We start from the raw sequence: 25605 nt of genomic DNA on the forward strand, positions 1-25605 counted from the left end.
TGTAGGCAGTAGAAGTTGTGCTGTGAGGAATAAACACAGATGGCATATCCTCAAAAGTCTTAAACTGATAAAAATTTTGATTTCTATTATGCAAAAAGGAGACAGTTGTCTCCTGATGTGTTTGTGGAAACAGGACTGAACTCAAGACAGTAGTTCGTAGTTGCTAATGTCTATATACCAGATTAAAAGCAAGTAGTCGGACATTAAATATCATTACAAGGCATAGATGTCATTAAAACAAATCAGTCTTCAGTAGCATAATTTATTCTGTTCTTGTTTTTGTTGGTTTAGAGTATTGAGCTACAGTCTAAAAACTTGGACTAAATAGTGTAGGATGAGACAAGGAAGTGAAAAAGTATTCTTTGAGCTTGAAAAACAGAGCATTCTCCTTCCTCTAATAGCACTCATTTTCATTTTAATGCGAGTCATTTTTCCTCTGTGTCAGGCAGCCTTGGAGGCAGGCAGATCATCTTCCTCAGTTGTACAGTGGGGAAGGCCATGCAGGCTCTGTCAGGAATTCCATTAAAATGGAATCGCCTGGATTTTGTCTCTTTCCATTTGGCATCTATTAGTTATGTGCTGGCGCAAAGGCAGTATATGGTCTTCCTCGCTAAAAAAACATGCAATAAAAATATGGCCAAAAAGCACTTAAATTTTATATTGAAAGAAAAGAAAAACAAAGGGATCCTACACCACTCATCCAAACAAACAACGAATAAACTGAAAAATTTAAACATGCAAAGGAATCAAAAGACACAAAACAGTAAAAAAGGAAAGCAAAAAAAGAAGGGAAAAGCAAAATATATTAAATAGGAGAAAATATAAATAATAAAGGAAGGAAATGAAAAGAATATAGTAAAAAAAAAAAACTTAAAGTTAAAGCAATAAAGTAAATCAAAAATGTCTTACCTTCTTCTTGTCTCTCATGGAGCCTTTGCCTCGCACCATGATCTTGCAGCCCGTCTCTGCCTCCAGTTGTTTGGCTGTCAGACCCCGGGGACCCAGGATTCTTCCCACAAAATTGAACTGTGAGGAAACATCAAAATGTAGAGATGTTTTTTTAAGTGGAAAACAACTGCATTTCACACATCTGGTATGAGCATCTGAAATCATTTGAGTTGCACTTTCGATGTGACAGAACATTGTGTGTTATTCATTTTATATGTGCATAGTTCTGAGATTTTTAATCACTGTTCAATTTAGTTAAGAGATGCGGAGGCAGCCACAATCACATCCTCAAGGTTAAAAGCACAGACCATCATCCCCTCAGCTAATTGTTTTGCCATTTGGAAGCTTTGGCATAGCTTTATGTTATCTGCAGCATGGTAACATAGTTGTATTATTCAATCAAAGGGACTTTGAAAACCCTGGCAGAATGTTTGGAATGTCTAATCCCCGTTTATTGAAAGGGGAACATCTAGAGACCAAATGCAATTTTGGAATGTACCATTTGCCACGGGGAAGCCTTAACCATGCTCCACCCTGTTCCTGTACTGATACAATCACATGGAACAAATTTAACCTAACAAAGGGGTCAAAGAGTCACATAAAACACAAATACCTATACCACCATTGTAACTTATGGTGCAGTGCTTGATTGCTTTTGGTCCAATGCAAATTCATGTTCCAATAAACATGATTCTGGCTTTAAAAGTCAACAAAACAACCATTTACTGGAAAATATTTTCCAAACCCAAGTTAATTTTAAATTCCTTTCAATTTAGACGTGACCAAAAGTGGAGATGTCTGAATGGTTAATTTGTTTACTCCGTAATAGAACCGTAAATTTCCACTGATTTCTACTCTCAATAAAACCCTTAAGACATTATAAATGATATTTTGTAGCATTTGAGTATGAAAACCACCAGTCAAGCAAACTGAATGATCTGTTGAGCTTTGACTCCACCCGTGGTGTGATTTATTGTGCTGTCCCTTTAAAAGTCGCAAGCCCAGGACATTGTGCTTTTTGGCGTTTGGGGCCTGTGGCTGCGCCACTCTTTCAGGATTTAACCTTATCTGTCACAATGGGTTGAGTGATAAGCCAGGCAGCTGAATCTCTCTCAGTGTCACAATGCATTCTCTTCCTTTTAAAGCTCATGCCTTCTCAGGCCGCTCACAGCTGCTGGGGGTTGTTGGCCCTCTGTGCTGTATATTTAGAGATGAGCTCATCAGACTACTGTGTACTGTGGATGGCACTGGCAAAGTCTGTATGTTTGTCTGTGTTACTGTAGTTTATACTTGTTTGTAGGCAAAGCTTGTGCAATTGCTAAACTTCGTTGTCAGTCTAGATGTTTCTGGCTACCTTCCTGTCATTCTGATTGGTAAGCTGTGTAACATTGAGATTACTGCTGCTCTATGTAACTGCACAAACAACTGAAGGGACTGATAGTATATCATTTCCAAATAAAATTCCCACTGATTACCAGGTGATGCTGATTAAGGCTGCAAAGTGTGTAATTTTCTGTGAATCACAAAATTTGTATCTGATTTCAAGCAAATCACACAGTATTTCTCATTTCACAAAAGAATGGAATGTTTCTTGAAGGGAGAACACCAAAAATAAACAAAAAATGGGTCAGAAAAGGCAGAATGACTTTTGTGTTTTTAGTCACTAATTTTATAAGTTGACCTCAGAAAAAAAAACACTACAGTTTTTTAGTATTTAAGTCTATTATGCTCACCAGGGTTGCCTTTTGTTTGATCAAAAACCCAATAAAAATTGTAATATGATCACAGAGTGATAATGAAATATTATCACAATTTAAATGTTTTAATTTTTCACAATTTTTAAATGCACTTTATTCCTGTGGTGGCAAAGCCTTCTAGTCTTATTATTAACAATGTTGAAAACAGTTATGCTGCTTAATTTTTTTATTTTTTTATTTTGTCTTTGATGAATAGAATGTTTAAATTAAGAACAATTAATTTGTAATCGAAATATTTTGTAACTTTGAACAATTCAATGCATCCTTGCTAAATAAATGCAGCATTTTCTTAAATAAAAACTTTCCATAAAGGATAATTCACCCAAGATGTATATAACATATAAACACAAATTAAGATTTTTTTGAAAATTTGTGTACATCTGAGACGACGTATGGTTGAGAAAATGAGGAGAGAATTTCTATTCTTCTCTTTGGGTGGACTATTCTTTTTTTTTTTTAAACAAATTATGTAAACGCTGTCCTTTTTCTTTTGCTTTGTAACAAGTTTAAGAACTTCATCTAAAGTGTGTGGCTCTCGATGAACAACAATGAAGTACCGGAAAAACCTCATTACCAGTCGACAGCTAGAGTGAAAAGAGTGGGAAGAGGATGACAGACTGAGGCGGCGGCCTCAGAATCACTCTGAACAGTCTTTACATAGAGACAGTGAGAGCATGCAGAATGGAAAACTAATCATCATAGTCCACCCCTCTCATCGCTTCGTCAAAGTCCACATTTGTTTTCACATAGACTTTGAAAGCAGGGATAATGCTCTACATCATTTTCTCCAAAAGGCGATAGAGGACATAAAGGCCAGTGACCTGCATGTCTCTCCCCCACACTTGGCACGGATGGTGGGATGGTGGTAACCCTGACAGGTACCTGCAGGATTATCGGAAATCTGCTTCTATTACAGGGGAGCAAACTCACTCTTAAAACAAGCCTGATGATTGATGGCTGCAAATAAGATAAGGATTTGTTGTGCCCTCAACTGATCTATCAAAATGACCATCACAAAGTGTAACGAGGAAACACAAGGTGGAGGCAATCTAACAGTATCTTGCATTATAATTTTTTACACTATCGGTATCTTCCAATCTTACATTACTTTTTAAATGTAAACATTAGGTATTCTGACATCTGCACACTGGATCTGGACAATTGAATTTGAAAGTAATTGATTCATGGTAACTCTAGCTGTTTGACAAAGTAATGTCAAAATAACAGTCAGTAGGTATTACTGACTGTTACTGATAGTCAGTAAGTTACTGATAGTCTTGAAATCATCAATAAAAATGGTAGAAATTGAGAAATCTGTATTACATTGAAATATATGCCACTATTTCATAGTAAACGCATTTTTGTAGTTTGGTATTATTAGTCATGTAGAAAACTAATCAAATCTACCATTTTTTGGAAGAGTAGCCAGTGAAAATATTGGCAGGGCAATTAAAGATCTGAATAGGGCAGAAAAATCCTTATTGTTGAGAATATTGCTCGTGAAAAAAGACCTACTGGTGCTGGCAGTGCGCAGTTACAAATGACTTTGTTGCTTTATGAAGTTTGTGACCTCAATAAGTCACTCAACAATGGGAAATTCTGAGCAGGTTGTCAAAATGTATAACATTTTAATACACTAGACAGCAGATACCAGTTCAGAAGTTCCTGTGTGTTGTCATCTATCAGGTTAATCTATTCAAAAGCTTTTCTGCCTTCAAAATGCGTTTACTTGATGCAAGAACAGCATCAGAATGAGATGTATTGCATTCTAGAGCTTCCGATTTCTTCTACATACTTTTAAAACAAGTTAATTTCACACATTTGTGCAAGTGCTGTAGGTTGGGATTCGTCCTGATATAGAAGACAATGCACAGAGGCTAATTATAACTAAACGAGAGATAATAGAGAAGCCTGTTACGCACCTCTCATTCAAACTCGATTAACCCTGACCCTACTATCACTCTTATCAGCTCTTTAAGACAGGAGAAACGTGAGAGTTGTCAGCCAGAAACACTCTTCCATCTACTAACTGTCTCCTTAAACACAGCCTCAATGCTAAAGACCGTCAAAATAAACAGGACACTGAAAACGTACATCCCAACACTTTGCTCAGATGACATACAAACATTTCAGGTTGGGCTCCTCTCGTAATCCACTCTCAGGCCTGATGACTGTTTCTGCATTAATTACGTTTTTTGAGAATCGTATGAAAGCTGCCCTTGTATACAGGATTCAACAGTCATGATGCATTCAAATAAGATGCACAATCTGGCTGAGAGTCAAACAATGCATAGACTCAGTATTAAGCATTAAGCAATATTTACCATGCTAATTATTGTCTTTTGATCATTGCTGTCCTGGCAGAGACGAGTTAATTGGATCAGTCTGCTGCAGGATTATCACGCTCCCCTGAGTCTACATCTAAGGTAAGACTATCAAAGTGTAAAACAACCAAATATTAGTCATAAGTCATACAGCAGGTAAAACTGCAGTTTCTGAACCCCCTTTCAAACTGCGTTTCCGGCAAATACATGGGTAAAGTTTTCCGGCAATTGTTTCCGGGTCGCTAGATTTTGCACTTTCACACTGCCAGTGATTACCCGTTTACACACAACCCGTAAAGATCCCGTAACAACACATGACATCAGGGCGTGACGTGTAATGTACGAGCCGAAAACGTAAGGCACGTTATACTTTCACTGAAGCTGGCGAACGATCTTGGCGTCAGCGCGGAAAGTGAGGAACTAACCGATCTCTGCTTCATTACAGTTAGCACATATTTTTTCTGTCACGAACGTTGATCTTCCTTCAAAACAGCCAGTAAAAGAGTCGCACGATAACGTGCATCATCACTACGACACGGCATTAGATCTGGTTTTTGTTCACACAGCGCTCGTCCCGGGATTGAACCCGGCAATGTTCAATGCCGGAATCAATTTCACAGAATTTCACAGAATTTAACATCAGTGTGAAAGGGGCTTGATAGGGTTGGGCCGACAGACGGCATTGTGATTACGATTGTTGTCGTGTGGTGCCGCACTGTATCAGCTAAAGACTTCTACACTGGACGCAACAAAGCGCCAGTTGAAAATCATTTGAAATTTCTGTCAGCAAGTCATAAATAGAACGCGGAAGCAGTTTACTGTCAGAGATTTGTTGTGTCACGCCACATCCAATGAGTGGATGAGTTCTGTTGACATATTATAATGAATCTCTATTATAGATCAGTGGTTTTATAGTATTTTGGCATGCCACTCGCATCCGGTGGAGACACGGTGTTAGGAATCATTAGTTGTTTTCCCTTCTAAGGATTCACACTTTGGGCACATGCCCTGATGTCATCATCCATCGTGATGTTTCACTGTAGACATCGTCCGATGCCAAATTTGTAGACATCGCCCAACCTTAGTTTCTGACTGTACATTATTATTCCAGTAACACCATGAATGCAATGATTATTTTAAGATACTAATCTGCTGTAAAACAGCTTTCTTTACCTCAATGTTGTGTGCATACATGACTAAACTCGTTCTTCTTATCAATAAATCACCTGCTTTACCCACAGAAACATGCCTGCACTGATGGAGATTCAACTGTGAACTCCTGCTCAACAGTCTATGAGTTGAAGAAAAACATGGGAAGCGTTTGAGACACATTTGGGAACACAAATTAAATCTATACAGTAGTCTTAGTAAGTGACAACAAAAGATTAAACTATTTTGGAAAGGTGCTGAAGTAATACTTACATCTGGATATTCTTTGACAGGCACGTAGAGTTTCTCTTGGAGTTGTGCAATGGGCCCCACAGCATCCGGGAGCTCGGAAGTCCTTTTATCTGTGCTTCCGTTCAGAGTGTCATTGTACATGTCCTTCCGTACCCGTCCAATTTCTGTCAAACAGACATGTTAAAAACTCAATTATATAAAGGAACTCTGAATTAAAACCTGGATAGAGATTATATATAAAGCCATATTTAAAAATTAAAATGATGCCATCATTTACTCACTCTTATGCCATTCCAAACCTTTATATGTTAATTTCATTTGTGGATGATAGAAGAAAATATTTTGAAAAATGTAATTCAATGCAAAATAGAAGTTAATGTGTACCAAAGTTTTTTGGGTACAAAATATGCTTGCGGGCTTGGAAAGGCATGAGGTTGAGTAAATGACAGAATTTGTATGTTTGGGCGAACTATCCATTTAAGGTTTAACATCTGAGAGAGGAAACTTCAACCAAGATCCTGACAAATGTTTCACTTTCTTTGAAAAACGGTATTATCTACACAAACAATGCAGTTTTCCACATAGCTTGATCCATAAAAGTCATTCCCTTTATCTTTAAAAACAAAGAATAGACGTACTTGCTGTTATAAATGACTTGCAGAAGTTTTGAAGAGTTCATGCAGCTACTTAATTCAAAAACAACTCCTAAAAGGCATGAGAGCCCAGCCAGCCATGGAGGAACTAGCGCACCATGATGTGCATTCACAAAGAGTGAATCAGACACCAGCCTTTTGAATGCTCGTCGGTCCAAACAGAGGAATTCCAAAGAGACCAGCTTAAAAGACTGAAGCAATAATTATTATTTAACAAAAGCTCTTTGGAGGATATTGGGAAGAAGCAGCACTATATTAGAATGGATTTACACTGATGTACAATATGGTTCAAAATGACAACATCAAAGCACGGCCCAGGCCTGCAGATTAAAATGACCTAAATATAACCCTGAGCGGAGTCAGTCGTAGCCTGCTGGGCTCCCATAGGATCCTCCCAGAGCAAAGCCGAGAACCTCAACAAGATCTCATAAGCAATAACTCAACAGTACTCAACAGGCTCTGGTCCTCTGAATTCCACTGACAACACCACTCAGTCCTGAAGATCGAACAGAATTGTTTTCAATGTCTCTCATATGTCTTACATTAGTGAATGCAAGCATGTAATGTAAGAACATTTACACTCAAATACATGCAATACATGCTCTTACCATGTGTTCGATTCCAACAGCATTTTCTGATTTACGATGTTTTAAATAAATCCCAACTGGTTACACCAGGACCGGTTTCGTCTGCCAATATGCTATCATTCAGAACAGAGCTGATAAAATAAACCCTCGGAGTGAAATCAGCAATACGAGGTCCCACAAAGAAGCACAAATCCAAACATCAGTTCAAACTGCTCAAAGCCGATTCATTTACACATTCTGGCACTTACACATGAGAAATATAATTGGTCACTTTACATTATGTGTTGAAAGGAGATTAAACAGCGAGTCAGAAGTTTATACTGGGTTTTGTGTGACTCTATGGCTTAACATTCCAACAGTCTCAAAACTTTGGACTAAGCATGACTTATCCCATGAGTAACAAGGGCTGGGCGATATATACAATATTCACAATTATTCTGCTGCCAATATTAAACAAGCAATATTGTGATTATCACAAATTTCATGGTTTTTATTCATCTGTTAAAGCTATAAGGATAGCTCTTCCAAAAATAGAAATTGTGCCAAGATTTACTCCCCCTCATAAGACTTCTGTTGATCTTTTTTAATATACATTACCAAACATATTAAACGCCATGGCTGCTTGATGAACAAGAACAAATCACACTTGTTCTCATGAGGGTGAATAAGTAATGACAGAATTTTCAATTTGTGGTGAATCATCCAGAAGCATAAATTCAGACGCAAAAAATGACTTTATATAAATGGAGAATAAATATAGAAAGATTCAACTGTTTATAGCATTACACACAAATGTTCAAAGAAGTCTCTGAATGCTATTTTCATCAATTTTTACATTAATAAAAATATTTTTGCATATTGCAAATTAAAATGAATACTGACATTAAAATAAATTTTCCTTGAGTCCATTTAGTAAAATTCAATTTGAAAACACCTAATATTTTGGATCTGCTTACAGAACATATACATAAATAAACAGAATTTTTTTAAATAAACAAAACACTACAGTCTGTTTAAACCATCCCCTGAAGAACAGCTGAGATGACATAAGACATATAATTTTCCACCCCCAGTTTAGCTGTCATTAGCACAGCCTTCAAGTGCACTAAAAACAAACAGACTGGTCAATACTGGAAAACCACTACATAGATATACAGTGAGATAGTCCTTCCAACTGCTGCTGTAGACCATCATTTACATGTGTGTGTGACAGAGAGAGAGAGAGAGAGAGAGAGACAGAGAGAGAAATTGAGAGAGAGCGAGCAAGCACAAGACATCAGATTACAGTTTGTGTTTGTTTACTGTCAACTGAATCGAGCTAACCAATACTACAGTATGATAGTTGGTCTGGTATGACAGCAAGCGAGCAATGGCTACATCACTGAGACATAAATATCACCTCCATAATGCTAGCTGCGCTCCTGCATTTTAAACACAGTGCTACAGACTTTACAGACTTATTTACTAATGACACACTGGCATGCGTCCGGCTTAAATTACTTCTTCCGACACCTTTAGTATTTTTCACAGTTTTTGTGTCAGCCATGGGAAGTTTGTGCCTATATCAACTTCAAACGGGCAAATTTGGATGCAGTTTTTAGACTTTTTGAAACAGTTTAAAAGAAAGAACTGGAAATCAGAGATATGTGCTGGCAGAAAAACAAGCGTGATTTAATGTGAGATGTCAGACACATTCCTTGGTCGTTTAGCGAACAAAAGTGTTGTTGCCTGCGAGAGCTGGCGGTCTCCAGACCTTGCTGGACACTGCATAAAGACAAAGCGGTTACTCAACCAAACACTGCTTCACAGTATGTGCCATTACATAAGGCTTGAAAAGATGAGTGCACATACACACAGACACACAAATTCATATAAAAGACAGAATAGGAAATTATTATAAAAACTATACACAAAACATTTATGAAAGATTGTCATCAACCAAGTAATTCCCATTTCTAAATGAAAGAATGTGACCAGTTTCGACAAAATAAATAAATAAACAGCAATTTTCAACATTGATAAGAACAATAAATGTTCCTGGAGCACCAAAGCAGCATATTAGAATGATTTCTGAAGGATCACATGACCCAGAAGATTGGAGTAAATCTTCACAGAAATCAAATAAATTAAATTTTAATTATTATATTAATGCATATGTTAATTAGTATATTAATACATATATCCATAATATATATTTACTCATGCCTAGATTGACTTCATCATCATATAAATGTATAGTTTTCTTTCCTGCAGTTATAAGTTGCCACTGATGAGTCTATAAAAACTAATTATTCATATTTTACGTACCATTTCACAGTAAAGTGTACGTCATGCAACGGAGAGTATTAAGACTTTGGAACAGAACAGATCTGTCATACAGAGACAGTGAAGTTGGCCATCTGTGGCAGTGTGGGAGAGATGAGAGACGCTGAGAAGAACAGAGGAAACGTGATAAAGAACGGTAAAAAAATAAATAAATAAAATATAGAAAAGGTTGCAAGAGGGATGAAAGAGTAGACGGCAAACAGTGAACCATCTGGATAGACGTCTACTGCCAGGAAACTGTCCGACTTCTCCTTCGTTTCAACACACCACAGTTACTGCAATTGTCAGGCTGTTAGTGACAGTGTAAAAATAAATGTGTACAACAAGATTTCCCTTTGCTCTGACATTATATCTTCAAACTGAATGCCTTCTTCAGACCAAATACCTGTGCTGAAAGCAAATCCATTTAAACTGCAACAGTTTTTTTTTTAACCAATAACTTAAGACATCCCCATTTTTAAGCATAAAAATGTAATTATTTAATAATCCTAATGTTTCAAGCCCATAAGCTGTTATTTAGTCTGGAATACATAAGAGTTTATGAGAGCTCTTCTCATATACAATACTTAATTAAATTCATTAACTTCTACTAAGCAAAGCTGCATTTATTAAACAAAACAAAAATATAATAATCATTTGATCTTTCCTGTCACTTTTCATTAATTTAATGCATCCTTGCTGAGTAAAACTGACCCCAAATGACTGAGCCATAGCATATATCTCAAAAACATCAAAAATGATAGAATAAAAGTAGTCTATATGATTAATTTACTATATTCCAGTTATTTTAAACAATATGATAACATGACAAACCGACTCAAATTTAAATAATTTGCCTTCTGTCATAACTATAAAACAAACATGGTGCCAAGTTTGATGTCAATAATGTTTGGATATGTGATGCGCCGCAAAAGCCAATAATGTCATCGATATCCAAAAGGCATTATATTTCACATAAAAGCTACAGCGGATGGCAGGTTTATTAGATAATAAATACAAAAAAATTAATCTGTTTATCAAAATGACTAGAAAAGCAGGATTTGGAACAACATCGGTTGAGCAAATGACAGATTTGTCCTTTAAGGTCGTCCTGATTCTCCTGGCAATCAGAAAATTAGAATGCAGCATGTGCTTATCACTCTGATTGGAGCTATACAACATCATGATGTGTTTGTGATGGTCAGCACTAACGTACTGGTGATTGGATGATTGCTGATTGCATTTAGGCTGAAAGAGATTGTCTGTTGGTGTCAAGAAGACTACTGCGGGCAAACTGGCAGTTAAGGGTGAGATAAAGATTGAGTATTTACAGCTGCAAGCAAAGCTGTCTGGGAAGAGCAGGAGACTGATGAGATCACTGACACGCTCGATAATCAACATTTATCTTATCAAAGAAACCGCTAAAGGGAGACAAAGAAAAATTAGACACACAGGGACAACTGAAAAGCACCTACACAAACACAGAAGACATGAGGACTGACACGGAGGCACGAGATGTGACCTGAAAATAACATCATAACTGCTATACTTCATAGCTCCAGGCACATCTGTCTGCCACTGCGTACAAAGCAGTTTTATTCAGAAAGACCACTGTGAAAAAAGTGAGTTATCTAAACATTATTAAAACAAACTCTTATTGTTTGAGATTCAAAGCCAGATGTGTTGTATCCCTTTGTGGACCAGTATTTATTTAGCTTTACTCTGGGAATGAAATCAGTTGAGGCCAATTATTACGGTTATTCCACCAAAAAAAAAAAAGGTTTTTTGTAATCAAAGTGTAAAAACTTTTGCCTCTAAAATGACACTTCCCTTTTCGGTGGATACCACAAAAGATTGTTAATTTTAAACCAACTGTCTATATAGAAACCAATACACGGATGGATGAAATTATGTCCTGTCCTACATTATTTCTCACTAAATATCATTTTTTACTGATTTTTTATTTTTTTATTTTTTAAAATAATTTTTACTGATGTCATGGCTTAGACCTAAATGTGTACAATTCTGTAATGACAAAATTTCAATGGATGATGTATGTTTTTGTTTATGTTTTTGAAAAGTCTCTTATGCCCACCTGCAATAATTTGATCAGAATGTAAATACATACAAATCAGCAATATTGTGATATCTTACAATATAAAATGACTGCTTAATATTTTAATATTATTTAAAAATTAAATAAAAAAGTACTCCTGTGATGTAAAATCTGATTATTAAGCATTACATGTCACATGATCCTTCAGAAATCATTCTAATAAGCTGATGTGCTGCTCAAGAACATTTATTATCAATGTTGAAAACCATTCTTATGATAAATTTCTAGGATACTTTGTTGAATAGAAAGTAAAAAAAGGCATTTATTTGACAGATTTTTTTGTCTTTACTCTCACTTTAAATGGAAGCATAGATATAAAATATGAATTTAATAAAACATTTTCTGATTCCATAAAAAGGTTTCTGATGCTAAATATAATAATAAATAGTATGACGCCCCGATGTAGCTTTTCTTGCGGTTAAACAGTGACCTCAGCCCATTTAATTGACCTGTTCCCTATGGAGAAGTGTTTCAGAAGAATTATTTTAGTGCATATTAGTTTTGCAACATCTGTCCTGACTCAACTTTGCAGAAATTGGAGGGAAACTGTCTAGCTAGTGGTGTCCTCGACCCGTGCCCATTCTGTATCTCGCTCTGTCTGCGTCACGGGATCTTACTAAGGAGGTAATAGCTTAATGCATTGAAAATCAAAGAGCATTGATGTCACATGTATTCTGAGATGAAAGGGTCATTTAACTACACTCACTCAGACTTTCAGGACAACATGTATATAAATCATTATGTTAAATAACAGAGAAATGGACACAATTAAATGTGTAAAGTGATTAACTGTTTCCTAGAGCACACATTCATACCCGATACTCGCTCTCTCACACACACACACACAAACACTTATGTGGAACATTGAGCAACTCTAACAGTCATGAAGTGGTGACAGATTCATGAAGAACCGTGTGATCATTGTATGTGCCCTTGTCACGGTCATATGATGCATATAGGTCAGAGTGGTGTCCCTTCATTGCTCATGTGGCAGTCTATGTTAGGAAGGGGTTACCAGAACCATGCTTTACTCTTTAACCAAGTAGACCACAATGTGATTGTGAGGACAATCAAAGGTCAAGACACCACTGAGAATTCTAACTTTCCTAACACAATTGCTTGGAGCAACTTTCACCCCTTTAGGAAATACATGACACTGTGGAGGCATTTAGAAAACTACAGAATTACTGATTTAAGTGGCAGACTTCAATACAAGCATAAAGAAAGATAACCCCTAAAAATAACAATGTTTAAGGCAAATTCCATAAGATAAAAACTTTAAGCCAAGTGGTATGCAAAAACACAATAAAAATTTAGTTTAAGTGAACCCTGTAATTTATTTAACGCATTTAATTTAATTGTTTATTTGACATTTACTGATAGAAAATACATTAAAATATTTTCAATTATAGGAACCACAAAGTTAATTTTATACATATTTAGTTTCAATATTTGTTTAATGTTTATTGATAAAAAATAGAACCAAAGAAACAATTTCCTTAAATTTATTGTAAGCATTCAAGTTTATTTTATAAATGTTGTCTATTTAATTTCAATCAAGGGGTTTAAACTTCATTTAGAAAAATTACAGGAAAAAATTTATAAAAAACCTTATGATATGATGATAAGGGAAAAAAAACATACAATATTTGACCTTCTGCGGTTGATGATATGCTGAAGGTTAATCACCTGCTTTGGTGGACCACTTTTTCGGCCTTATTTTGCACCCTATTATTGAAAGTGCCTCCAACAATAACATTTGTGAAATGCGGCTAACAATCCCAATATTATTTATCCTAGGCAATAATAAAAGGCAACAGAACAGTTTCAGTAAAAAGAACAGAAAAGCACATTTTGCAACAACTTCACTGCTAGGTCCCCCTGGGGCTCTGTAGTCCCGTTTTATATCTAACTCAAATAAGGAAAAGCCAGTGTTTTCAAAGAGAGGTTCAACATTGCTTCTGGATCCTCTCCCAGATATTTTTCTTCCAAGATGGCTTAATTACTCAAATAATTCAATAAGCAGCATACCAGCAGAATATTTGTTCCTTAGAGGGAACACAAAAGAAGTGTGAAGAAAAGAGCAGTACTTGGAAAACACATGCTGGAGATTTACAAAACCTGGAAACAATAATACAGCACCATATATATCAAATATTATGCGTAATGGCTTGTATTCATTTAAAACACTACATATACAATACACACAATTAAAACTATATAAACAACTGGAACTGTAAGCATGCTGACCTGTAAGTAAAAAGAAAAAATCCAAAAGAACATTTGAAACTGCAGACACAAATGAGTTCTCTGGCATCATAAAACACACTGGGTGTGAAAAGAAAAAGTACCCTACAAGTGCTCAAGCAAAATACCAAGCTTATTATATAGTAACCTCTTTACAATAACCTGACAGAACTGGGATCCTCATACGAGGAAAATATATGATACAATAAAGCTATACAAAAGGCAGTGGGTGATTTGGAACCCCCGTAATAATGAGAGGAAATCTAGATCAAAGAAATTGTACCTGTTTTTCAGCTAATCAACATTTTAGGAGCTCCATCTAGTTTTCAATATGCTTGAATAAAGAGAACAAGCAAGGCTAAATTAGCTCTAAACATAGGAGCTGAAAAACCCAGGCTTAGGGAGGTTATTTATGACACACATTTCAATATGCCACAAGCTATTAGTGAGTTATGATGAATCTAGATTCAGTGTACTAAACAACCAGACAGATTGAATTCACTCTAAAAATGGATTGTAAAATACTGTGGATATATAAATCTAACAGACCACCCTTCTCTCCATAAAAGTATTGCAGTGATAGCCTTTATATTATTACATGGGGTTATCAGCAATAAATTGCGAATGAAAAAAGCCACAGCTATGGGGCTGTATGATTAGAATGTGAAGGAGAAAGAGAGAAGTGATTCTGTTATCAGGTCCTCAGCTTCCTCTGCGTTCTCAGAGGAAAACTGCTGGTTACATGCGTTCTGCAGCATTTAAATGTGTTAACAGTGCATCAATAGGCCTAAGCAAACATGTTCTTTCATCGTGAACAAATCATTCCCATTTACTGACACGTATATTTATTTTGACAGCTTTCCTGGCTTATTAGCCTATATATTGAGTAAACCACATGCCAACAGAATTTGAGCACAGTTGTAAAAAAGTATTTCATTGGTTGGACTAACTGAAATAACGCAACCTCTTCATTGAATGAGTGAGGGGGTCTCAGTCACAAGAAACAGAGGAAGAGCACGAATAAATTATGAATATGTAGAAATGACTTTTTGTCTATATGATATAATAATGTCATTTCCAGCTTAAATTTTTTTTATTGTCTTCTATAGTAAACACATATGACGTTTAAACACAAAAGTCTGTAGTCTAGATTATTAAACGCACATTTTAAAAAAGGATCATAAGATTTGCTTCAGTCCTCAAAGACTCGATGTTAACAACGAATCAGTGAGTGAAAGATTCAAAGACTCGCTCACTCACTCACTAAATGACTCCCACTTGTCGCCACCAACCGGCATAATAATGTAGCAATTTTGTAATCGATTTAATTTTCACTGGGATGAAAAAAAAAATCTAAATATATTATTTACAAACTCCAAGAAACAATTTTTTTTTATAATAATAATAATAAAAACATCAACATATCTAGGATAAATCTAAAGGCACCCACAGTTCTTACGAACCCAAATCAAGTGTGTAGAACTCTCACCTTCATCTAACAGTCGCTCGAGATGGTTGAAGATACCACAGAAGTTTGGCAGGCTGCTCATCATTTTCTTGTCGTTCATGAGCTGCATCAGATAATCAGGAGTCGGCTTAGGCTTCTCCTTCGTTTCCATTTCCCCAACCATGTTTAATACCCTTCAAAAAGGCGTTAAAATTCGGAAAAACACGACAACCCCCTAAAAAAGTAAAGAAAAAGAAAAGCAAACGGAGGGGTTTGCTATGTTTTCCCTGTTTTATTCCAAAGTCCTGCCCCGATGTAGCTACTTTTCAAACGCAATGTTGAAACTTTGCATCACCCCCAATCATCAGTTTTTACAAAAACAACAACTAACTTAATGACTCAGTTAACGAAAGGAATCTACGCGAAAGTGCTTATTTGTTTGTAGAGTGTTTGCCGTCAAATAACTCCAAAAACTGCCGCATGCCCGCTGAGATTTGTGCGTCTGTCCTCTTCTACAGAAAACGTTTTATCGCCACCAAACGTTTCTCCCCAGAACTTTCCACAGACCGTCGACGTCGTTCAGAGCACTTGAATAACGGTTTTAAAGCAGGGCAGTGTTCACTTGTAGGCTCTGTCTCTCGCGCAGTGTTAACTCCTTTAGTTGCGCCTGATGTTTCTGTGTTCAGAGCAGTTCTCTCCCAAAGCTGTCTGTCACATGATCATGATCAACCCTACACTGCTCAACATTGCCATCGCACGGAGCCTTTCTCCCTCTCTCCCTCTCACACACAAACTTGTACACATATACTCCCATAGACGTGTTGTTTCAAAGTCAATGTGATTTGTACAGATTCTAAATAAACGATAATATGCAAACATTCGATTCAAAACGTTATAGTTCTGCCTACTGAAATCTGAAACTTGTGTGACAACTATAGCCACTGTCTAACCCTAAACCTTACTATATTTACATTTTCTGACTTTCAGCTATTGTAAAACAAATGTGCACACCCAATAATTCTGAAGCAATGATATGAAGAAAAAATGAAAGTGGGTATTTGTTTGCATTCCAATGCATTACTAAATATTTAAACATGGACCGTCTTACAGATAAGAATATTTTAGAGGAAGCATGGTGGATATCTTGGTTTTATAATCAACTTTGACTAGACCAGTGTCTGTATTTCACTGTGTTATAAGTGTGCATTTTACATGTTCAAATCCAGCTTTTAAGCAGGTTTTATTTCTGAAAGTGGTGCAAATGCATTGGTTTTGAGAAACAGGAGGGAGGGGAATGAAAGGGCTTGGAGGAACAGGAAAAGTTTTCAGAAATTCTTGCAGCCCTCCTCCTTCCTCTGTGAAGTGGGCAGCATTCTTATGCAGATAGACACAGACTCTAGCTATTGCTCTCACAACAGCTAAAGGCCAGAGAGAGGCCCTCCTGTAGGGAGCGGTTTGTTGATAAAATGCTGACCTAGGATCAGATTTGTGCCATGTTTTAAGCAACCAAGGTAAGTGCAAGGGGAAAACTGATCCAAAAACAGGAGAAAAAGACTTGTTGAAGTTCTCTGCATTCATACTGGGTTCTGTCTCCAAATGTTCCTACTGCCTTTGGAATTGTACTCTGAGTGAGCTTGCAGGGTCAGCGTCGGTTAGCAATCTAAACCTTGCACACAATGCAAAACATATTTTCTTGATCAGCACATTGTTTTCAGTAAATATAAAAAAAAAAAAAATCAGTAAAGATGAATTTACTTGAGACAAAATATTTACAAAATATATAATAAATATTATATTTATATATATATATATATATATATATATATATATATATATATATATATATATATATATATATATATATATATATATTACAATTTTTATTATTTTAAGCATTAAGCTTTATCAAAATGCATTAAGCATTATCAAAATGCATTTATATAATAGTATTTTCTGTCTTGTTTTAATCATAAAATCCAACAAAATTTAGTGATTATGCTTACAATAATATACATGTATATTAAATTGTTATTTATAACAAATAAAGTAATTAATTTAAAACAAGCCGGAAAATGGCATTATAAAAAATGTTTATTTATTTATTTATTTATTTTTTGGCACAGAGAGGATGTTTTTTCATGTTCAAAGAAAACTATTTTAATAATGGACTAGATTTTTTTATGGATAACACGGGTTGGTGCTAAAACATTTACTTTTATTTTTACAAAACTCCAGGAACAACTTCTACATGATATATCACTGATATTTCAGTGGCCAGGCGATTCCTCCAGGATGCTGTGTGGCCCTTTCTCCCCTTATTTTTCACTATAGGGAATCTGATTGGTGCTAATTTGTCAGGCCGTGGAGATGAAAGTGAGGATGGTATTAGTCTGGGCATCAAGGGATTGGAATGGAGGCTATTTAGCATGGGAGTCAGACAATCCCCAGGGCCTCCCATCACCACAGCACAACCGTTAAATAAATAGAGAAGTAATTAACAGACTAGTGAGAGAACAGACCATTTCATTACTGCACCTTCTTCTGATAGCGAGAGTGAAAACAGTTTGCTATAGACAAAGCCATTGAGATGTATTGACAAAAGAATATGTGAAAATCTCAGAGGAAAAGCACACAATAGTCATTTGATTGACAACTCATTAAGATGGATTATTATAGGCTTTGAGCAAAACAAAGAATAAGCATTTCATTTTCTTTGTGGAAAGTTGAAAAAACAAGACAGATGTATTATTCTGATGTGCACACTACACGTGCTTTCTTTTAGACCATATCCTTTTTGAACAGAGGGCCTGTTTTCTTCTAAGAAATCATTGGCCGCAATCACTAAATGTAACTGAAATGTGGAATTTCATCACTATACAGTAGTACAAAACAATTAATTTTTTCATTCTTATCTGCCATTGGTTGTACAAAGAGACAGCATCCATTGAGTTGAATAATATAACTGCAAACTTTACCTTTAAATTTATCAAGAAACAGAAGTTGACAATCATTTATTCACTTTTATGATGCATGTATCACTGAGTGAAATGGCTTCTGGAGCTAAAGTAAAATAGGGGAAATTTGCTGAAAATTTACGGACCATCAGGTCATCCCAGATGTAGAAGAGTCTTTTTCTTTATCAGAACAGGTTTGATAAACAGAGTTACATTTACTGCTCACCAGTGAGTGAATGGGTGCCGTCAGAACAAGAGTCTGATCAGACAGCTGATACGAAAATCACAATATTCCACAACTCAACTCCAGTCTATCAGTTGACATATTTTGAAGTGTAAAATGTGCATGTAATAAAGAAATTCATAATTTGAGGCGTTTTAACTTTAAACCTTTGGGTCCAAATACCATAACATATAATAATGCTTCCTCTGGTTAAAAAAAAAAGAAAAAAAAGAAAAAAAAATATTTAAAACAGTTCATCTCCTCTCATATGAAAATCCACCAACATACAGAATTTGTTAAGAACTGCTTTGGATTGTTTTTTTGCTTATAAATGGTGGTCGATCTATGCATATTTCTCTCCTGATTCAGATTAAATGGATTTTTCCCTTGAGAAAACAAGATTATGGATAAAGGGTATTTATTTTAGCTGAAAATGTCGTAATGATGAATTTGTTTTGTTGTTGCAGCTTTTCACTTACAAGACATTAATTTATGGAGTGAAGTCACATAGATTATTTGTGGGTAATTGTGATATTTTAATCAACTATATGGACTTTCATTCTGACAGCACCCATTCACTGCAGAGGATCCATTGTTCAACAAATGTGATTTAATGCTAAAGTTGTCCAAATCTGTTCTATTGAAGAAACAATCTACATCTAAGAACATTTTTAGCATATTTTAATTTTTGGTGAACTGTTCCTTTAAGAGCACTGCAATCTGACAAGAAAACCATTTGAAAGCTTTATTTTGGTCATAAGACAAATGGCATTGTTGTTAAACAGACACAAGGATCCTCTGCACCTGTTTTTCTTTCATGTGTAAACAGGCTGGCAGTTACTTGTGACATGGCGATGAGAGTGTGTGTCCCACTTGTGTGATTATGTTAAACAATGTTTGTTCACTGTGTGTTTGTGAAGAGCTCTATATATTTGCAAGTTTGCATGTGTGTTTGGGTATGAATGTATGCTCATATAACAATTATGCCATTGTACATATGCATCTAGTTTGTGTGTAACCACTTTAAGAATGCTGTATATCTGGGAATGTACATTGTGTATGACATGGTGAATGATGCATGTTTTACCAATGGGTCTTTGTGTAGTAACAAAGGTTGGTTTGTAGTCTGTCACTACTCTGCAATCCACTGAGTGGAGGATGAGAATGAACATGCTTTGTTTACGATATTTGTTATGATGAATATCTAGAGGCTACTAAGTGTCTCTCCCATGTCATAGCATACATACCAAAGCCAAGAAGGAGTTAAACAGACAACTGTATCTGCTTTTGGCCTTGTGCATGCATGGGGTTCTGTCAACAAGCCAAACAAGCTTTACATTCAGCATGAAGCCTGGGTCAGTTAAAAGGTCAAAGTTTAGTTCATGCTTAGGCATCATGAATGTGTCCTCTGACATTCCATTATGCATCCCATGACAGAATTATCCATGTAAAACAAAAGAATATGGTACACTAAGACATGGCTCAAGCTATAAAGATATTTGTTATGCACTGTGAATTCATTGTGTTGTATTTATTATGTTCTAGATATTTTTTCAACCATATTTAGTTAATTATGAACTGTATATACACACTATATCTTTCAAAAGTTTGGGGTCGATTGCATTTTTGATTTATATCTTAGTCTTATGCTTTATTTTTTGTCCAAAATATTAAAAACAGTTATATTGTGAAATATTATTATAATTGAAAATAACATTATATATTTTAAGATGTTATTTATTCCTGTGATGGCAAAGCTGAATTTTCAGGAGCAAACTCTGTACTCCGTACTATTTTTGAATAGTAGTGTATTTATATAAATTGTATATATAATTATTTTTAAATGTGCATTAAAGAAAAGTATAAGCTCCAAAGTAATTGTAATTAAGTAACATTGGCAAGAAAGTGACAGGCAAAACTGTAAGTGTAAATTTAAACTGTATGCAACAAGAATTCTGCGAGCTGCTGCTCACATAAATAACACTGAATTTTTATCTCTTTATCCTTATTTAGACCATTTTAAAATGTCTCATTTCAGACAGATCAAGACTGTGTCAAGCATACATCTCCTAAACGAGTATTTGAGTCATAAGTCGTTAATACATTTCATATCATCAAAATCCTTTCTGCATCACTGCAATTCATATGTGGCCAGGCATTTTAGCAGATATTCTTGAGACTACCTCCAGTGAGGCAGCCCACCTTAGCCCACCAGCTGCCCATCACCTGTCACTCAAAAAAAAAAAAAAAAAAAAAAACGGCTGGAGGTTCTAACTATTGAGAGACCATGGTGTGCCCAATTTGTTGCTCCATTTGAAGAATGTTTTTGAATTTTGGTCAGCTTGAGATAAAAACCACAAACACCAATACCTTAAAAATTCCTTAAAAATGAAGGCAGTGACCTCTGGGGTCACTTATTTCCTCAACCTTATCTACTGGAACATTACGAATTAAAACAAAAGCAAAGGATTTTTGTTTGCTCTATGCTCATGTTTAGGGAACATATGCAGAATAACGTGGCATGAAATTAAACATGCTAAAATGTGTTAAGCACAGTATTAGACTTTTACTGGCAGCTGAAATCATAATAAAATTACCTAGAAATAATTATAAATATATATATTTTTTTATATTTACCAACAATACAATTTAGTTGCAATGACCACTGCAATTCAACATTTTGGTGAATGTGATACTGGGAGAAATATCAAGTGAATAAAAACTTAAAAAGAACTGGATGTTTTTAAAATAGATTTTTTGCAACAATGTACATTTATTTTTTTTGATCAAGTTAACGCATCCTTACTATTCTTACTGACCCCAACATTGTTAAAGAGTGCTGTGTGTGTGTGTGTGTGTGTGTGTGTGTGTGTGTGTGTGTGTGTGCAAACAAAAACTATTTATATTTATATATATTTAAAAAAACTTCAAAGCTTTCTATGGCACACATATGGGCCTGATCATGCTCACTGTTTGAAAGAATTGCATCAGAAATTACATGTAATTTTCTGATACATCACATTTTTTTCCCCAGTTTTCTGATGCACGAATTACGAAACTATTATCTTCTGATGCTGAGAATGCATTAGTGTTTTAACAACACTAAATAATACAGCGCCACCAAACTCATTTCTCTCCCTGGGTTACATAGTCCCCTCCACAACAGCTATTTTAGCTCTATTCCTCCCCCTCATCGCCCCTTTTCATTCTCTCTCTGGTTGTGTTCTTTCTGCACAAAATCATTGGTATTCACTAATAAAGACCTCAGAGACATAATGCAGGAGACATAGCCCCGTTACAGAAATAGATTTATTGCTAATCCATTATGCATAGTGGGTAATGTAACATATCTGATGCGCTGGCTCACAGCGGGAGGAGAAAGAGGGTTTAAGTGCATCCAACATTAGGCTGGAAAACTGGAGAGCAGAGGAAGCCACAGGCATCACAACATGCAACCCTGCAAGTAGATGAGCAGTCCTGGCCTCCAACCACACCTGCTGCCACTTCATTTCTTCTTCTCTTTCTCTCAATAAAAAGGAAAGTTGGCTCAAGGCAAAAAGATGCCCTGAGGTGACTCTTGAAACCACATGTATAGCCCCTAAATGCTAATAGACAAGAAGCCAGACGGTATGGAAATGGATGTACTGGTGTGAGGCTATGGGGATGATGCAATTCAGCAAAAAAAAAAAAAATCACACGTTCATTCAATATGTGTGGCTTTCCTTATTTATAATTTATTTTAAAAGAGACAGATAAATGAGTTAGATGAATGGCTAATTTCTATTTCGGCAGTTCCTTTGCTTTATGTTATTAGCCTGAAAATATAGATAAAAATATAGTAGATAAAAAAACATATACAGCTCAGTTAAATATAATTACGATGATGAAAGCATAATAGTGTCATTATAGTTAAGAAAGGACAGAACCTTAGCTTCACACGGATTTAAACATTCAACAAAATATAAACAATTCATATTTCAGGCTTTGGTGGTCAATCGCTGCATTCTTTTTATTGTTATAAAATAAACTCTCTTTTCAGTCCATTTATATGTTTTTCTCACTATGACTAATCTCTGTTTGATCAGGCACAAAGTTTGCTTTTATCTGCTTGTGTTTTAGTGTGTACGAAAGAAAATATGAAACATGAAAATGGTGTTTAGATGCTTTCAGGCAACTGAAACCTCAATGACTCATATCATGTTGACTGCATTGGTTAATTTACATGAACTTTACAAGAGGGGACCTCCACTAAAGTGTTGCCAGCATCATAACAATTACGGTTGATTTATGGGCAACAGAGGGAGATCAATATGTTCTAGTTGACACCTTGGGCACCGGGCCGGGGGACAGTTGAGTGCTATAGATAGGACTTTGTAAAGCCCTTCACATCACCACCTTACCTCCGCTGCATGTCGCACATGCCCCAAAGTCCTGGAGCCCTTGTCACAAATCCAAACGAGAGACAGATGGCTGTTCATGGGGGGGCTGGGAGGGTGAGACAGCCATGGCCGACCAAGATATGTGTCAGAGACAGACATGATTACAGGAATATATGGGCTTGTTTTTCCACTGGTTGATCCAAGCAGATATAACACAGATTCAAGGAGAGATACAGTCATGCATAGTCTCTCTTTGGACTGAGAAAGTCCAGAGAGCACATCTGTGGTATCCAAGTCTTTCACATTGATGACAGGTACACGATCAATGGATGTGATGAGGTCAGATATCTATTCCAGAGCTTGGTTCAGTTCCATAATGCCAATCGGTGAGGGTCTGAAGGACAGAAAGTCAGTGGTTCATTGTTTTTAAAAGCTAAGCACTGGAGTGACTTCATAAATTGAGCTAGCAGCCTATGTGATGTCATCACCACAGCTGCCTACGGATTGATCTGTCAGTTCAAATCACCCGTCACACTGTACCAGATGAACAACATCTATATGACTGCATCAGAAAATACTGATGAAATATTTTGAAAGACTTATGATTTAATACACAAGATCTTAAAGCAGGTCTTAAAGGGACAGTTCACTCAAAAAAAAAGAAAAAAGAAAGAAGAAAATTCAATCATAATTTATTTATCATCATGTTTTTCCATACTCGTATCTATCCTGCTAATGATTGTACACTTCATATGTCCAGATCTTCTAGTCTGTGATGTTGATAAAGAAAAGCTTGCTTAAATCTAAAACCCCACCAGCACTGTGAGGCAGGTTAGCTTAAAAATTCAGCACACAAGGAATTATTAGATTGTGTCAAAAGTTCTGTCACTGTGCATAAAATAAAAGAGATGTATTTATTTGTTTATGCATTTGTTCAGAGAGACTTCGGGGGACTGGAGTGAAATGTCTCAGCATGAAGCAACTGACTCTCAAGAGTTATAAAACAGACTTGAAGGGTTTGAAATGGATCCAGTTCAGACTTTTTCCTCCAGCGACCAACATTAAAAACAAACATAGAAAGAAAATAAAAGCCAGATTTTATAGCTTCATCTGAAACAGTTGTCATCTCTGTTGGCCTGCACAGTAAACGGCATTTACTACCAAAAAATAAAAATTGTTTTTTGCAACATAACACATTAGGGAATCGTGTGAGGCATGCTTCTTAGAAACCATAGTTTATTTTTATTTTTTTCAACACTTACAAAACGCATACTTTCTAAGTAAGTATTAGTACAGTGTGTGGTCAAATCTATCTTCTCTAAAGCCAAATAAAAGTAAATGTGTCATCTAATAGGATAAGGATCACAGAGCTTTCACTCTATAGAAGGAAATGTGCTGTGTTTATCTTCTCACACCTGGAATTGTCTTCAAAGTTGTCCAGGAACAAAAGAAACTGGATCAAGAGCCTGTGTTCAATGCATTCTTGGCAAATCCTCTTTTCTATCTTTCTCTCTGGAATGGGGTGTTGCACATTAGATACACATTGAAGGAAATATCTCTGGCTCCACTACGTCATGGCCATCTGCTTTAGTCAGATTCTCTCCGGTCTGATTTCACTCAGTTTACATTTAATGTCAGCACACAAAACAAGTATGGAGATTGCAGCACAGCCCAAGGCATAACATGGCCAGTTCCCCCACATCATAAAATGCTGGGTGGGGACGTACTTTATATGTTTATGATTCCTTCAACCATACTTTCTAATGAAAAACACATGGTACTGTTTTACTATATCTCTGTAAAATCAAGAGAAACAAGTGTAGACAGAGTAAAATGAAGTTCAGTAATCAAATAAATCATAAATAGTACATTATAAATAGCGACTCGTAAATACTGTCTCGAGATATATAAGCGCAGACATGTGATATACTGATATTACATTTGGACCAGACACTTAAAGAGGAAGCACTCTTACAAATGGGAGGAAATGGAAGGACTGGGAACTGTGTGTAGATAATGAATAAGACATGATGGAACTCGTGGGATTTGAAAGACTGATGGTCCATCTGAATTTGCTTTACTGCTGAGAGCATGTTTTATTGAAAGATTTAAGACTGCTTTTCTCCTCTGTGACACGCATCCCCGAGGTCATTAATGTCTGATCTGGTGTGACTAAAAGTGTTCTTGAAGAGCCATAAGTGTGGCTTTATTAGGAATTATTATCCACAGGGTTGTTGGAATTTGTTTTGAAGAACGGGTCGGGAG

At 36.0% G+C, this 25605-nt stretch overlaps 1 protein-coding gene across 5 annotated transcripts in view; it reads right to left on the reverse strand.

Annotated features, from left to right (window-relative positions):
- qki2 (QKI, KH domain containing, RNA binding 2) overlaps window positions 1-16579 on the reverse strand; it is a 31228-nt gene extending 14649 nt beyond the window's left edge. For 2 of the 5 annotated variants that reach the window (XM_052570957.1, XM_052570959.1), the window contains exons 1-3: window positions 15827-16551; window positions 6452-6594; window positions 910-1026 (exon numbers count right to left, since the gene is read on the reverse strand). In XM_052570957.1, the coding sequence (XP_052426917.1) occupies window positions 910-1026; window positions 6452-6594; window positions 15827-15968 (402 nt within the window). In that variant the 5' untranslated portion in view covers window positions 15969-16551. Of the gene's footprint in view, window positions 1-909; window positions 1027-6451; window positions 6595-15826 lie in introns of all 5 variants that reach the window. The other 3 variants (XR_008156236.1, XM_052570958.1, XM_052570960.1) reach the window with 3 other exon arrangements.
- Between the last annotated feature and the right edge of the window lie 9026 nt (window positions 16580-25605).

This window comes from Carassius gibelio, chromosome B12 (assembly GCF_023724105.1).
Source record: "Carassius gibelio isolate Cgi1373 ecotype wild population from Czech Republic chromosome B12, carGib1.2-hapl.c, whole genome shotgun sequence".
Classification (NCBI taxonomy): domain Eukaryota; kingdom Metazoa; phylum Chordata; class Actinopteri; order Cypriniformes; family Cyprinidae; genus Carassius; species Carassius gibelio.